Source organism: Oryctolagus cuniculus, chromosome 17 (genome assembly GCF_964237555.1).
Source record: "Oryctolagus cuniculus chromosome 17, mOryCun1.1, whole genome shotgun sequence".
Taxonomy (NCBI): domain Eukaryota; kingdom Metazoa; phylum Chordata; class Mammalia; order Lagomorpha; family Leporidae; genus Oryctolagus; species Oryctolagus cuniculus.
This window is the reverse complement of record NC_091448.1, coordinates 4,197,083-4,213,254: the sequence shown is the minus strand read 5'-3', so window position 1 is coordinate 4,213,254 and position 16,172 is coordinate 4,197,083. Positions and strand designations below refer to the sequence as shown.

The 16,172-nt window shown below is 58.9% G+C and overlaps 1 protein-coding gene across 1 annotated transcript; it reads right to left on the bottom strand.

The window, feature by feature from the left end:
* Positions 1-216: 216 nt before the first annotated feature.
* Positions 217-615, bottom strand: LOC138846131 (uncharacterized). The gene has a single exon (XM_070060893.1). It carries the CDS (start codon positions 613-615, stop codon positions 217-219), a length of 399 nt encoding a protein of 132 aa, XP_069916994.1.
* Between the last annotated feature and the right edge of the window lie 15,557 nt (positions 616-16,172).

Below are 16,172 nucleotides of genomic sequence, written 5' to 3'. Positions count from 1 at the left end.
GCCCCCTCCCCCGGGCTGTGGACGGCGTGGAGCTGCCACTGGCCCAGCCCCCTCCGGGCTCTTCCGCATCCCCGGACAGGGCCGGCTTGGTCCTGCTCAGTGATGATTCTAGAACAGCACCCTCTCCCGGCCTCGCCTCTGGATGTGGCTGTGTCCCCGTGTGGCAGCTGAGTCTCCTTTGTGAGGTTTTGAGCAGGTGGGAGTTTACTGACTGCTTTAGGGGCTGGGCCTTGGGGGTGTGGTTAGGGTCAGTGGTGGTCCTGGGGGCGTGGCTAGGGTCAGCAGTGGTCCTGGGGGCGTGGCTAGGGTCAGCAATGGTCCTGGGGGCGTGGTTAGGGTCAGCAGTGGTCCTGGGGGCGTGGTTAGGGTCAGCGGAGGTCCTGGGGGCGTGGTTAGGGTCAGCAATGGTCCTGGGGGCGTGGTTAGGGTCAGCAGTGGTCCTGGGGGCGTGGCTAGGGTCAGCGATGGTCCTGGGGGCGTGGTTAGGGTCAGCAGTGGTCCTGGGGGCATGGTTAGGGTCAGCGGAGGTCCTGGGGGCATGGTTAGGGTCAGCAGTGGTCCTGGGGCGTGGTGGTCCTGGGGCGTGGTTAGGGTCAGCGGTGGTCCTGGGGGCATGGTTAGGGTCAGCGGTGGTCCTGGGGGCGTGGTTAGGGTCAGCGGTGGTCCTGGGGGCGTGGCTAGGGTCAGCGATGGTCCTGGGGCGTGGTTAGGGTCAGCAGTGGTCCTGGGGGCATGGTTAGGGTCAGCGGAGGTCCTGGGGGCGTGGTTAGGGTCAGCAGTGGTCCTGGGGCGTGGTGGTCCTGGGGCGTGGTTAGGGTCAGCGGTGGTCCTGGGGGCGTGGTTAGGGTCAGCAGTGGTCCTGGGGCGTGGTTAGGGTCAGCAGTGGTCCTGGGGGCGTGGTTAGGGTCAGCAGTGGTCCTGGGGCGTGGTGGTCCTGGGGCGTGGTTAGGGTCAGCGGTGGTCCTGGGGGCATGGTTAGGGTCAGCGGTGGTCCTGGGGGCGTGGTTAGGGTCAGCGGTGGTCCTGGGGGCGTGGCTAGGGTCAGCGATGGTCCTGGGGCGTGGTTAGGGTCAGCAGTGGTCCTGGGGGCATGGTTAGGGTCAGCGGAGGTCCTGGGGGCGTGGTTAGGGTCAGCAGTGGTCCTGGGGCGTGGTGGTCCTGGGGCGTGGTTAGGGTCAGCGGTGGTCCTGGGGGCGTGGTTAGGGTCAGCAGTGGTCCTGGGGCGTGGTTAGGGTCAGCGGTGGTCCTGGGGGCATGGTTAGGGTCAGCGGTGGTCCTGGGGGCGTGGTTAGGGTCAGCGGTGGTCCTGGGGGCGTGGCTAGGGTCAGCGATGGTCCTGGGGCGTGGTTAGGGTCAGCGATGGTCCTGGGGGTGTGGTTAGGGTCAGCGGTGGTCCTGGGGCGTGGCTAGGGTCAGCGATGGTCCTGGGGGCGTGGTTAGGGTCAGCGGTGGTCCTGGGGGCGTGGCTAGGGTCAGCGGTGGTCCTGGGGGCATGGTTAGGGTCAGCGGTGGTCCTGGGGGCATGGTTAGGGTCAGCAATGGTCCTGGGGGCGTGGTTAGGGTCAGCGGTGGTCCTGGGGGCGTGGTTAGGGTCAGCGGTGGTCCTGGGGTGTGGTTAGGGTCAGCGGTGGTCCTGGGGCGTGGTTAGGGTCAGCGGTGGTCCTGGGGTGGAGGCCTCAGCCTGAGAACCAGAATGAACCTCTTTTCTTAGAGATTTGTTTATTTGAATGAGTTTTGGGGGGGAGAGGGAGAGAGGGAGGGAGGGAGAGAGCGAGTATCCAGCTGCTGTTTTACCCCCCAGGTGGCTGCAACGGCCAGGGAGGGCTGGGCCAGGTCAAAGCCAGGAGCTTCATCCAGGTCTTCCAAGTGGGTGGCGGGGACCCAAGCACTTGGGCCATCTTCTGCTGCTTTCCCAGGCCACAGCAGGGAGCTGGACCGGAAGTGGAGCAGCCGGGACTCGAACCAGTGTCCACGTGGGATCCCGGCATCACAGGCAGCACCTTGTTCCTGGTGTGCTACAATGCTGATCTCAAACCTCTTTTCTCGTAGCTCCCTAGCCCCAGCTGTTTCATCATAGTAACAACAACAACAAAAACCAGACTCGTACGAAGACAGTCGGGCCGAGCCCCACCTGGCCGCGCCTCTCACTCCGAAGTCACGTCCACATCTTCTGAGAAGGACGGGGAGGGGAGGGTCAGCCCGCCTCAGATCCGTGTCTGTTGGCAGAAGGCGTGCGACCCCTGGCTCAGAGACTAAGGACTTTGCCACTCACGTCACAGCTGGTGGCCGTCCGTGGTTGTGTCACTTCCTACCTGCCAGGCCCACGAGGGTGAGCAGGCAGGCCCAGGTGGGTTTTGCAGAGCAGTGAGGAGCCCTGGGCGAAGGGAACCAGAGGGAGGCACCACTTTTCTCTTCCAAGGCCATTTGCTATTCCAACCTGAAAGGAGAGGCTGGGGCTGGCTTTGTGTTGGAGCCGGTTAATCCCATCTGGGCACCGGTTCATGTTCCAGCTGCTCCACTTCTGATCCAGCTCCCTGCTGGTGCAGCTGGGGAAGCAGCAGAGGACGGCCCAAGCCCTTGGACTCCTGCCACCAGTAGGGGAGAGCCATCTGGAGCCCCGGGATTCTGGTTTGGGCCTGGCCCAGCCCGGGATGTTGCAGCCATTTGGGGAGTAGATGGAAGATTTCACTCACTCGCGCTCTCTCTCCCTCCCTCTCTGTAACTCTGCCTTTCAAATAATCAATAAAACATCAGAAAAAGAAAAAAAAAGAATCTGGGGTAAAAGGGTGGTTGGTGCCTGGGCTCGCAGGTGCAGAAATGCGTCCCACCCACTGAGGGTGAGCTCTCTCTGATCCCTTAGGAATTCTTACCCATCCTCCTCTCCGTTCCCACAGGCCACCCTGCTTCCGGTGCTGTGTCTTCCTCCTGTTCAGGTCTTGTTATGGCAGCCGCCCCATCCTCTGCACAGCTCCCAGACACGCCCCCAGATATCACCCTGAAGAGCAAAGCCGAACAAGTAACCTCTGTCACACTGCACCCCTCCTAGCTGCTCCCTTCTCTCCTCAGCCAAGTCCTTGGCAAGAGGAAGTCTCTTCTGTCTCCACTTCTCTCTGCTGATCACGCCACGGAGGCTGGACCTGACCCACTGGGGCCACTGGGACCCCAGCACCGGTGCCGGCCCTGCTGGCTCTGCCCTTGGCCTTGGCACTGAGCTCCCCAGGATCTCCAGCCTGGGTGCTCCTCTCCCTAAGCCCGGCGCTGAGTCCTGAATTTGTCTGCATTTCAGGGCCAGGCCCTTGGCTTCAGCCGGGCACCTGCTCAGCCAGACAAGGGGCATCCCTGGGGCCCTGGGCTCCTTGGGGGGGTGCCCTCCTGAGGCCTTCGTGTCCCCCAGACCCTTTCCCAGTCTGTGCCCCCTCTCAGTGGTGGCATCGATCATGGCTGGTACCAGACTTTATGCCGCTCATCCCTTTCTGCTCCACCCCCAACCCTGGACTCAGTTATCAGGTGGTGGCCACTTTATTCCCCAAATTAGCAAATGCATGATGACAGGCCAGCATCATAATACCACAGAACTGTAATTGGTCCCTGAGGGTTTCATTAAAAAAAGAAAAAAGAAGAAGAGGTGCCGGGGCTGTGGTGCAGCAGTTGAAACCCCGTTCTGCAGTGCCGGCATCCCATATGGGCGCTGGTTCTAGTCCCGGCTGCTCCACATCTGATTGAGCTCCCTACTATAGCCTGGGAAAGCAGTAGAAGATGGCCCAAGGCCTTGGGCCCCTGGACCCACGTGGGAGACCTGGAAGAAGCTCCTGGCTCCTGGCTTCGGATCAGCACAGCTCTGGCCATTGTGGCCATCTGGGAAGTGAACCAGCGGATGGAAGACCTCTCTCTCTCTCCTCCTGTAATCCTGTCTTTCAAATAAATAAGATTTTTTTTTAATAAAGAAAGCTCTGGAGGTTAGCCACACAAAGATGCGGATCTTCTCCCCGTGAACAGCCAGGATGGGAGCCAGTGCCTGGCCCAGGGGTCCCCAGGCTGGGTCCAGATGTCCAGGCCCCAGGGTGGAGGACCTGGGTTCAAGTGTCGCTTCCAACTCCCCACGTCAGTCCTGCTGATGCAGACCCTGAGCGGCAGCAGCAATAGGTCGAGTAACTGGCTGCCTGCCACCCACGTGGGAGATGTGGATTTAATTTCAGCTCCTGGCTTTGGTTCTGGCCCAGGTCCAGCCCAGCCCTGGCCACTGCAGGCATCTGGGGACTGAGCCAGCCGATGGGAGCTCTTTGTCTCTCTGCCTCTCAAATAAAATAAAAAAAATTTTAAATGGCTAAAGTGGCAAATTTTATGTTATGTATATTTTGCTGTAATTTATTAAATGCAAAAGAGAGAGAGAGAGAGAGAGGGAGGGAGGGAGGGAGGATTGGATTTCTGCTCGGGTCTTGTCATCAGAACGTGGACCTGTTCCAACAGCGAGCAGACCCGCTGAGGGCAGAGCTCTGGACGTGTTTCCAGGAGTGTGGTGGGGGAGGGCATCCCCGTGATGCCGAGGAGTCGGCCGAGACGGGGACTGAGCGGACCCAGCCACGCGGGGCAGCGGAGTCACCTGTGGCTTGTGGGCTCTTCAGTCAGCTTCAGTCAGTTTGAAAGCCTGCTGTGCGTTTGAACGCCGAGTCCTGGCCTATAGTTTTTAAAGTAAACCTGTAGGCTCATACACAGTTGTAAGAAATAATGGGGCGAGACAGCATGACCCTGTTACCAGCTTTCACCCAGCGGTAACACCCTGGAAGATGAGATGGTACAGTGTCACAACAGGATGGTGGCATCGACAAGGCCCAATGGGGCCGGCGCTGTGGAGAAAGAAGCAGGTTAAGCCACCGCCTGCAACGCTGGTAGGCCATGTGGTTGCTGGTTTGAGTCCTGGCTGCTCCACTTCCGATCCTGCTTCCTGCTAATGGTCCTGAGGAAGCAGCGGAGCATGGCCGCGTGCCTGGGCCCCTGCACCCACGCGGGAGACCCGGATGGAGCTCCAGGCTCCTGGTTTCAGCCTGCTCCAGCCCTGGCTGTGTCAAGTTGAAGAGCTCCGCCTAGCCCCAAGGCCCAAGGGTTTGCTTCTCTGTGCTGCGCCAGTTCAGCCTTCTGGTCTACCTCTGGGTCTCTGTGTGTTCTATGAGTTGCTGTGTGTTGCAGTGAGGTTGATGTTGGGCTCATGGATGTCCGGTGGCTCCAGCACCATGTGTGGGGAGGGGCGTGATTTTTGTTGAAGTTCTCGAGACTGATCCAGCTTTGCCCCACCCCCGCCTTTGTGCTGTGATGGACAGATCTTGGTTGGGGGCAGGTGAGTCCCTTAGGGCTGCCGGTGGGAGGGGCTGGGACAGGGAGCTCACTGGTGCTGGGGAGACATTCAGACCCCCCCAAGAGCCCAGCCTCCCCCTCCCCACGAGCAGCACAGGGAGCAATTGTTGGGTCATCACCAGGGTGGGTGCAGGGCTCCAGGGGGACCAGGGCTGGAAGGTGGCCTGGCCTTTGTGACTTAACCCCTCAAGACCGCCTCTAAAGCTGCCCCTGGGGAGCAGGTGAGATGGCCGGACAGGTAGGGGCCTGCACTTCTCAGGCCCTGATGTGTGGGGGATGAGGAGTTGTCCTGGAAACACAGGGAGGAGGCTCCAACGCCCAGGACAGCGGGCAGGGAAGACAAGGCGCCCTCTGTTCTCAGGATGCTGGGCTCTGACGCGTCGTGGACACGGCCCTGGGGAGGAGCGGTGGACGCTGGCCCTGCTGTGTGTGAGAGCCGTGCGCCCAGTGGGAGCCACGCAGCGAAGAGGGAAGCAGCCCCGCAGCCCTGCACTCAGCCTCGGGAGCAGGTGCTCGGGGCGACCTGCGCCTCCCGGGAGGAAAGCCTGGGGTGGGAGGGAGTCCCCTGCTCTGGGCTGCGCACTGTGGGGTTTCTGTCTCACTGGCTGGGAGAGAGGGCTGGGAGAGAGGGCTGGGGACGTCGGCTGTTCATGCTGCTTGCCCAGTTCCCCAGGGAGTTGGTCTGCAGCGCGCCGCCTGCTGGGAACCCAGATTGCGTCTTAACATTCGATTTGTGAACAAGGGAAATTTGAGTATGAACTGGATATTTGGTGAATCTAACTTTTTTTTTTTTTTTGACAGGCAGAGTGGACAGAGAAAGAGAGAGAGAGAGAGAAAGGTCTTCCTTTGCCGTTGGTTCACCACCCCCCCCAATGGCCACCGCGGCTGGCGTGCTGTGGCCAGTGCATCGCTCTGATCCGAAGGCAGGAGCCAGGTGCTTCTCTGGTCTCCCATGGGGTGCAGGGCCCAAGTACTTGGGCCATCCTCCACTGCACTCCCAGGCCACAGCAGAGAGCTGGCCTGGAAGAGGGGCAACCGGGACAGAATCCGGCACCCCGACTGGGACTAGAACCCGGTGTGCCAGCGCCACAGGTGGAGGATTAACCTATTGAGCCGCGGCGCCAGCCTGAATCTAACTTTTTAAAGATAAAGATGTATTTATTCAAAAGGCAGAGCTACAGAAGAAGAAGAAGAAGAAGAAGAAGAAGAAGAAGAAGAAGAAGAAGAAGAAAGAGAGAGAGAGGGAGAGAGAGAGAGAGAGAGAGAGAGCTTCCATTCACTGGTTCACTCCCCAAAATGAGTGCAACAGCGGGGTCAGGCTAAAGCCAGGAGCCTGGAGCTGCATCTGGGTCTCCAGGCACTTGGCCCGTCCTCTGCTGCCTTCCAGGTGCATCAGCCGGGAGCTGGGTCAGAAGCAGGCAGGTGGGACTTGAACCAGAACTCCGAACTGGGCTGTCCGGGTGTCACAGCTTAATCTGCTGTCGGTCCCTGACCTGGTTAGCTTTTTTTTTTTTTTAAGATTTATTTTTATTTACTTGAAAAGCAGAGTTACAGAGAGGGACAGGAAGAGACAGAGAGAGAGGTCTTCCATCCACTGGTTCACTCCTCAGATGGCTGCAACAGCTGGGGCTGGGCCAGGCTGAAGCCAGGAGCCAGGAGCTTCTTCTGGGTCTCCCACGTGGGCGGCAGGGGCCAAGCACTAGGGCCGTTTTCCACTGCTTTCCCAGGTGCATTAGCAGGGAGCTGGATTGGAAATGGAGCAGCTGGGACTTGAACTGGCTCTCGTATAGGGTGCCGGTGTTGCAGGTGGTGGCTTGGTCCGCTACGCCGCAGAGCTGGCCCGGCTGTTAGCTTTTTAAAGGTGTGATAATAACATTGTGGTTACGCTTTCCATGAGTTCTTTGTTACTAGTGACGTGGGCGAGGAGTCGGTGAGGGACACGTCGCTGAGTTCGGCCGGCTGACTCAGCTCGGCTGAAGTCCAGCGCGGCCACTCTGCACCAGGCTGCTCGGCCTCGCCTTCCGTCACGCTCCAGAAGCCACGAGCTCCCCACGGCTCCACCTTCCTGGAGACCCCCGGGTCACTGCAGCCCCACCCCCATCCCATCGGGCACTACCCTGCCGAAGTGCGACCAGCCTGGGTGGGGGGATTCCCGCACCTGAGGTTGGCAGCACTCACGTCTGAGCGTGCACTGTCCCTGTGCCTGTGCCGAGATCCTGCTTCTTTGCTCACCTCTGTTTTCTTGCACACAGGAAGTCAGGACCTGGGCTAAGTCTGGGGGGGGTGGCGGGGGTGGGGATGCCTCTCCGAGCTCAGCCGGGGCACTCGGTCCCCCCACAGTGCTAACGCCGCATACTGACGTCCTTGTAGGGAAACAGTGTGGTGCATGGGATCCGCTAGGAGCAAGTCTGAGCTGTGAGTGGGGAGCCCTGGGGAGACGGATGAAGCAAGAGTGGCTGGGTCTGCCGCCGCCGGAGGTCTGGGTCCGCCGCCGCGGGAGCCAGGGGGTGGCACCGGCATTCACTGCACTGCGCACTCCGCTTCTGCTTACGTCTGAAGTCATCCATGAAAAGGGGCCAGTTTGTTTTTGTTTCTACATCTGAAACAGATGTCATTACACATTTTATTTTTAATAGATTTATTATTTGAGAGGCAAAGTTACACACAGAGAGAGGGAGAGACAGAGAGAGAGAGAGAGAGAGAGAGAGAGAGAGAGAGGTCTTCCATCCACTGGTTCACTCCCTGAATGGCCACAACGGCCGGAGCTGGGCCGATCTGAAACCAGGAGCCAGGAGCTTCCCCCGGGTCTCCCACGCGGGTGCAGGGGCCCAAGCACTTGTCCTGTCTTCCACTGCTCTCCCAGGCCATCAGCAGGGAGCTGGATCAGAGGTGGAGCAGCCGGGACTCGAACTGGAGCCCGAATGGGATGCTGGCACCACGGAGGCTCAACCCACTATACCACAGCGACGTTTTAGAAACATGAAGATGTCTGTTTCACCAGGGGCAACACAGGAAGCTTCTGCCCCCTCCCAAAGCCACGGCCACAGCAAAGGCCAAGAAGGCAGTGCTGAGACCGTCCAGAGCACACAAACGAGATCGACCCACTGCCCAGGCCCCAGCGGCCGGGACGCCAGGCCCCGGGAGGCAGCCAGGCCCCCTCGGAGCAGAGCCCCAGGGGAGCAGGTTGCCCGCTGTGTCAGCATCCAGTTCCTGGCCACTGAGCCCGCCATGAAGACAGAGACAGCAACACACTCGTGTTCACGGTGGTTGTCAAGGCCAAAAGCACCAGAGCCAGCAGGCTGGGAAGAAGCTGTGACAGTGAGGGGCCGGTGCTGTGGCACAGCGGGTAAAGCTGCCACCTGCAGTGCCGGCATCCCATATGGGCACTGGTTTGAGTCCCGGCTGCTCCACTTCCCATCCAGCTCTCTGCTGTGGCCCGGGAAAGCAGCAGAAGATGGCCCAAGTGCTTGGGCCCCTGCACCCTGTGGGAGACCTGGAAGAAGCTCCTGGCTCCTGGCTTCAGCCTGGCCCAGCCCTGGCCATTGCAGCCATCTAGGGAGTGAACCAGCAGATGGAAGACCTCACTCTCTCTCCTTTCTCCTTCTCTCTATATAACTCTGACTTTCAAATAAATAAATAACAAACCCATGACACTGTGGTGATGAAGGTGAGCTCCCGGGTGGGACACGATGGGAGAAGGCCTGCGTCCACCTGGCCCTTGGTTCTGATGCTTTGGACGTGGTCGCTAAGCTAAGATCATCTACGCCAAGCCCATCTTCTAAATATGTTTTTTTCACCATAAAAAAGCTATAGGGACCAGCCGGTGCCGCAGCTCAATAGGCTAATCCTCCGCCTGCGGTGCTGGCACCCCAGGTTCTAGTCCCGGTCGGGGTGCTGGATTCTGTCCCAGTCGTTCCTCTTCCAGGCCAGCTCTCTGCTGTGGCCAGAGAGTGCAGTGGAGGATGGCCCAAGTGCTTGGGCCCTGCACCCCATGGGAGACCAGGAGAAGCACCTGGCTCCTGGCTTCGGATCAGCGTGGTACACCGGCCACAGCGGCCATTGTGGGGTGAACCAACGGAAAAAGAAGACCTTTCTCTCTGTCTCTCTCGCTCTCACTGTCCACTCTGCCTGTGGGGAAAAAAAAAAAGCTATAGGGACCTCATCAAAATTCCAAGTTTTCTGGGGGCTGAGTGGGGGGAGGCACTGCGCTGCAATGGGTTAAGCTGCAGCTTGGGACGTCCTGCACACCATATCAGAGGGCCTGGGATCAAGTCCCGCCTGTTTCCCATCCAGCTCTCTGCTGTGGCCCAGGAAAGCAGTGGAGGATGGTCCAAGTCCTTGGGCCCCTGCACCCCACAGGGGAGACTCAGATGGAGTTTGTAGCTCCTGACTTTGGCCTGGCCCAGCCCTGGCCACTTGGGGAGTGAACCAGAGGATGGAAGATCTCTCTGTCTCTCTCTGTCTCTGACTCTGTCTCTCTGTCACTCTTGCTGTTTCAAATAAACAAAAATAAAGATTTGCTTTTAAAAAAAGTTCAAGTGCTCTGTGTTCTGGAATAATCAAGTGTAAGCATCTTTGTAAAATAAACTTTCACGAAAATCAGTCGCTCTGAAATGGCCTCCATCTCGAGCCGGTGCCTAATCAAAATTCATTAGAGGCTCTAATTGCACACCCAAGGCGAGGGGTGTCATTTCAATCAAAGCCATTTTGGGATGATTAATTATTTTATGAAAAACGCAGTGATGAAAATTGCTCCCGTTGTATTTTGCGAATTTATAAAAAGGCCGACTCATGCCCTGAATGGAAGCGGAGCGGAGACCGAGTTTGCAAAAAGAAACGCAGCTGACGGCCAAGCTCGCGTGCGAGCTGGGGGATCCGGACCAGGGCAGGACGGAGCGGGCTGTGGTTCTCACGGCGGCGCCCACGACGCTGTCAGGGCTGCAGACGTTTCTTTGCCATCTTTTCCTACAGACCTGTTCACGGGAAGGCTTTCCAACTTCTTGAAAAGAATAAATGTGGTTTCTTCAGAAGTGAGACACAGATAAGAGGACTGATTTGTGCACTGTGCCTCACCGAGCAAGTGATCGGTGCGGGCTGGGGTCGGCCTTGCCAGCAATAAGAGAAAAATATTAAAATTGTGACACTTAAAACTGGCTTCTCATTAATCTCAATTGTGCTGCTGTAGCATTGCATGTATCACGTAATTCATTAACTTTCTCAGTCAGTGCTAGCGATTTGTTACTTTTCTGCCTGTGGTGCATCTGTTAAAATTATTCACGGTGCTTATTTTTTTTTTTCTTATTAGTTTGGAGTCCAAACTGAACGCATTTGTCACCTTGATCTTGAACATTTTCCAGCGCCCCATTGTCTTGCAGGTCGCATCCCTGCCCCTGCCTCATCCCCCCCAGGTCAGCCCCCCTCCTGTCCCCCCAGCTAACCGCCAGCGAGCGCGATGCAGCACCTGGGCCTGACCAGCTCTCGCTCCTGTGGACTTTCCCGGGGGCCGGTGCCACTCGACCGTGGCTGCCCCGCTGTGAAAACACACGTGTGTGTGGAGCCAGGAGAGCCTGACCCCCGAGCCCTCGGAGCACTGATCCCACCACCGTCGTTGAGACCGAGACCTCTTCCAGCCCGCGACCTCTTCCAGCCCGCGTGGACCGGGGTATCCTGGAGACACTGTGGGGGCCGTGGCACAGTGGTTTTGCCTAGGACAACCCCAGTGACAAGACTTTGGAGGTGGGGGCTTGGCGCTGTGGCACAGCAGGCTAAGCCGCCACCTGTGACGCTGGCATCGCGCGTCTGAATGCCGGCTTGAGTCCCGGCTGCTCCACTTCCAATCCAGCTCCCTGATAATGCTCCTGGGAAAGCAGAGGAAAATGCCCCAAATATCTGGGCCCCTGCCACCCGTGTGGGAGACCCGGATGGAGTTGCAGGGTCTTGGCTTTGGCCTGGCTCAGCCCTGGCTGTTGCAGGCATTTGGGGAGCGAACCAGTGGACAGAGGATTCTCTCTCTCTCTCTCTCTCTCTCTCTCTCTCTCTCTCTCTCTCTCACACACACACACTATTACTCTATTATGAAACAAATTTTTTTTTAACCAAAAGTTGGATGTCGTCCCCCACCTGGCCACAGGATCCTCTCCCTGGATTGAAGTCACGCTTTGTAAGAATATTGAGGGCACGCGATCACACTGGCTGGGGAGCACCTGGGGTGCACACGTGGCTGGGACCTGGGTGGATAGCGAGGGAGGGGGCAGCTGGTGGCCTTCACGGCCGGGGCCTCCCCGCTCCCAGCCGCTCTGGCCGGTTCTCCCATTTGCTAAGCATTTGTGGGGAATGCAAGGCCGGGAATGCAAGGCTGCTGCTCCCTGGGACAATCCCCACCCCCGCCCAGAGCAAGTCCTCACCTGCTTCTCTCCCCAGGGAGTCCCGGGTCCCAGCTGGGCCCGCGCAGCCCTGCCTGCTCACTCCCTAGTCCTCCCTGGCTGCTGGCTCCCTCCAGAGAGGCGGGGATGTGTGCACAGCCGCTCCCAGCCCCCAGCCCCCAGCTGGCACTAGGGAGGGAGGGGGGAGGACTCTCCAGACACCTGTGAAGGAGGAGAGCACTTAGGAGGGGGGACTCCCAGCCCCAGGGGAGCGAGGTCAAGTTCCCTATATGCCCTCCGCCTCCGTTTCCTCATTCGTGACACGGAGAGGCAACAGCTGTGCCAACTTGGTAAGGACGGCCGTGCCCACGAAATGTGTCCGTGACAGCTCTGGAAACACTGGAGGCATGCCACAAATGTTGGTGGTTGGGGTCCCAGGCGGAGTGAACTGAGGTGCTGGGACAGGTGCTGTGTTCTGTTTGGTGAGGGACTGGTGTGTTTGCATGGCCAGGCGTCCACCGTGGTGACAGCAGGGCTCGGCTCGGCACAGAGATGTGGTGTCACCGGTGCACGCGCAACTGTGGACGAGGGCAGCGACAGCCACGCATGCACCCCACTCCACAGCAGAACCCTCTGCCACCTGCCAAGAGGCCCAGTGCACCTGCTGGGCGACGAGAGGCCTTGGGGAGGAGAAGCGAGGTAGCCAGCAGAGAGCAGGCACCAGCTGATGGACAGAAGAGCCAGGCCATCATGGGTGGTCCAGCTGGGTCCTGGATGGACCCCCCTTGGGTACCCACCCCTGGCCCGAGCTGAACCCACCCAAATGCTGATGTAGGCAGCATGAGCGAATACCCGGCCACGTTTCTGAAACTGCGGATTTTGGAAGCACCAGGACGGAAGGCACTTCCCAGCCACTTGGTGGTTTGGGCCCTGTCTCTAGGGAAAGCTGCTGCCTGCCCAGGGGAGCCTCGGGCAGCGGCACTTCCTCCCCGGGCTGCTGACAGCCCCAGAACAGGAAGCAGCCCAGGGCGAGTACAGGCAGCGCAGGAGGGCTGCCCCGGGCCGGGTGTGCCACGAGTCAGCCTTCATCCCGCCCCGGCCCAGGGCCCAGCGGGGCCCACGAGGCGAAGGCGGCAGGGACGTGGTCCCTCTCGCTCTCAGGCCGGGCCAGAGGTGGAAGCGCGTGACTTGTACCACCCTGGGCAGCTCCTGCGTTGGGATTGGGGGTGTGGGGTGTAGGTGTGTGTGGCTGGGTCAGCCTCTGGTTCCCTGGCTCCCAGCTCCGCAGTGGGACCAGCCAGGGCAGCCTGGTTTCCCCAACACCCGGCGACAATAACCTCAAGGACTGTAATTTCTCCCAGGTCCTTTAACCCAAGGACGAGCCGAGGAGGCGCAGAGCCTTCCGGAATTAGTCTGTGGACTGCAGTGCGCATCAAGGCGGAGTAAGCAGAAGGAATAGAGGAAAGGCCAGGGTGGGTGAGAGCCGACCGTTCTCGCACAGAGCGCCAGGGACGATCCAGACACCGCGCCCGTGCAGCCGTTTCCCGAGGGCCCTGGGAAGACGCCTCCTCCACGGTGACTCACCGACGGCCATGAAGCCACGGGCTTTCCCATCAGTCTCTGCAGAGAGAATTCGCACAGAGGGCGCGGCACAGCGAGACATGGTGCACATGCAGCCGGAAGGCGTGGGCACTTGTGGCCCCAGAGGGGGCGTCCTCTGGGCTCCTTGGAGGGAAAGGCCCCGGGCCGTCATCTTATCCGCCTAGCGGTGCACGGCTGTCCGTCACCGTGCTTGTCTTAGCCGGCCAGCCAGGAGCACCTGCCGCCTCACTGTCTGCCAGCGCAGTCACGTAATCACCTAATCACGGGGACAGCACGGCTGACCTCAGGCCTCCCAGCGTCCCAGTAGCAGGACTCACAGCGCAGGACAGGTGGCAGCACAGGGCTGCTCCCCGCACCTCCCACAGTGGGTAATCCTGAGAGTGCCACGTGGTCCACAAGCTGATCAGCAAACGGTTTGAGGGCAGGTGAAAACCCACAGGATTGTAAGACGCCCTCCGTGAACACGAGTGTTTCGCCGTAGCCTTCTCTGTGTGTACGGTCAGCAGGGTGAGGACTAGAGCGGGAGCCCCGGCTACTGCCCTCCATCCACCTGCTACAGCCGGGTATCCGTCCTCCTGAATCTCTCCTGATCTCTCCAACACACTCCTTAAAAATAATAAAATAAAATAAGACAAATAAATAAGATGGGGCCAGTGCTGTGGCGTAGCAGGTAAAGCTGCTGCCTGCAGTGCCAGCATCCTATTCGGGCACGGGTTCGAGTCCCAGCTGCTCTGCTTCCCATTCAGCTCTCTGCTGTGGCCTGGGAAAGCAGTGGAAGATGGCCCAAGTCCTTGGGCCCCTGCATCTGTGTGGGAGACCCAGAAGAAACTCCTGGCTCCTGGCTTTGGATCAGCTCAGCTCCAGCCATTGTGGTCATCTGGGCGGTGAACCAGTGGATGGGAGACCTCTCTGTAACACTGCTTTTCAAATAAATACATAAATCTTAAAAAAAAAAGATTTTTTAAAATTTATGTGAAAGGCAGAGCTACAGAGAGAGAGAGAGGGAAAGAGAGAGAGAGATTTTCTATTCCCTAGTTCAGTCCTCAAATGGCTGTAACAGCTGAGGCTGGGCCAGGCCTTATCCAGGAGCTCCAGGCGGGTCTCCCACACGGGTGCAGGGCCCAAGCTCTCTGGCTTCTGCTGCTGCTTCCCCAGGTGCACCGCAGGGAGCGGGATGGGAAGCAGAGCAGCCGGGACTGGAACCAGCGCTCCAATCTGGGAAGCCGGCACTGCAAGCGGCAATTGACCCTGCCGTGCCCTGCACCATTTCCATTTGTTTGTTTTTGAGAGGCAGAAAGACATCAAGGATCAGAGAGAGTTTCCGCCTTCTAGTTTAGGCCCCAAATGCCCACCGCAGCTGGGGACGGGCCACGCCAAAGCTCTCAGGAGCTGGGGGCTCAATCGGGGGCTCCCACGTGTTTGGAGAGAACCCAGCCGTGACGGCTGCCTCCGGGGTCCCCCCCGCAGGAAGCTGCAATCAGGAGCTAGAGCCAGAACACATAGCCAGGCCTCCAAGGTGGGCCGCGTGTGTCCCCGGCAGCGACTTGGCCGTGGCACCAAACACCCGCCTCCCCTGCCCCCACTCTTCATGCTTTCGTTAGCGTGGCTTCTTTCTGAGATGTTTGTTCACTTATTCAGTCATTCATTCGTTCCCCCGTGCAGGTGCCCGGCGCTGCGCTTGTGCAGAGACGCTCGGCCACCCCAGCTGTCGCCACCTTCTCGGCTGAGACCCGGATGGAAGCTGCCCGGCCCATAGGGCGGCCCAGACAGGCACCCTACACTCTCGCCCGGAGCAGCTCTCATAAACCAAAGCCTTCTTAAAGGAGCCTCTCATTTTCCAGGAAGATAATTTTTATTGCATCTTTAGGGTGTGAGATTCAGCGGATTGTTCGGGTTCTTTATGGAATTGTGAAACCATAACCACTCTCTTCCGGCTGTAAAGTTGGCAGGCACAGAGCTCAGGTGTATGTTATGCACACCCTAATTCACTTGTAGCCAGTTTGATGTGTCCCTCAGCGTGCAGACTCCCAGGGCAGGGACGGCCAGCTGTACCTTCTCGTTCCCGGCACCTCAACCGGACTGGCAGCCAGCAGGTGCAGGTGAGTTTGCTGAGTGCATAAGAGGATGTCATGGGTCGTTCGTGGTTTGAACAGTGTCCCTCACAGGGGACCGGTGCTGTGGTACAGCGGGTTAACTTACTGCCTGCAGTGCTGGCATCCCGTACCAGTGATGGTTCAAGTCCTGGCAGCTCTGCTTCCCATCCAGCTCTCTGCTGTGGCCTGGGAAAGCAGTGGAAGATGGCCCAGCTCCTTGGGCCCCTGCACCCGTGTGGGAGACCTGGAGGAAGCTCCTGGCTCCTGACTTTGGTGCACCTCTGGCCATTGTGGCCATCTGGGGAGTGAACCAGCGGATGAAAGAGCCCCCCCCCCCTCTCTTTCTGTAACTCTGACTTTCAAATAAATGGAAAATCTTTAAAAAGAACAACAAAAATTCCTGTGTGCTCAGAGCCTGTGAATGTAACCACACTTGGAGTAGGATCTTTGCAAATATCCGTGACTTACACACAAAGAATCAGGTTGTACACGGGTAGGAAAGTCAAGGCGGCATGGGTTAAGATGGCGGCTCAGACACCTGTGACACACAGTGGGTGACTGCATCTGATCCGAGGCTGGGCTCCTGACGCCAGCTCCCTGCTAATGCACTCGGGAGGCAGCCGGTGGTGGCTCAAGTAATTGGGCTCCAGCCACCCACGTGGGAGACCTGGATGACGTCCTTGGCTCCTAGCTTTGGCCTGGCCCAGCGGTAGCCACTGCAGGCATTGGAGAAGTGAGCCAGGCAGGGAATGGGAGCTCTGTCTTC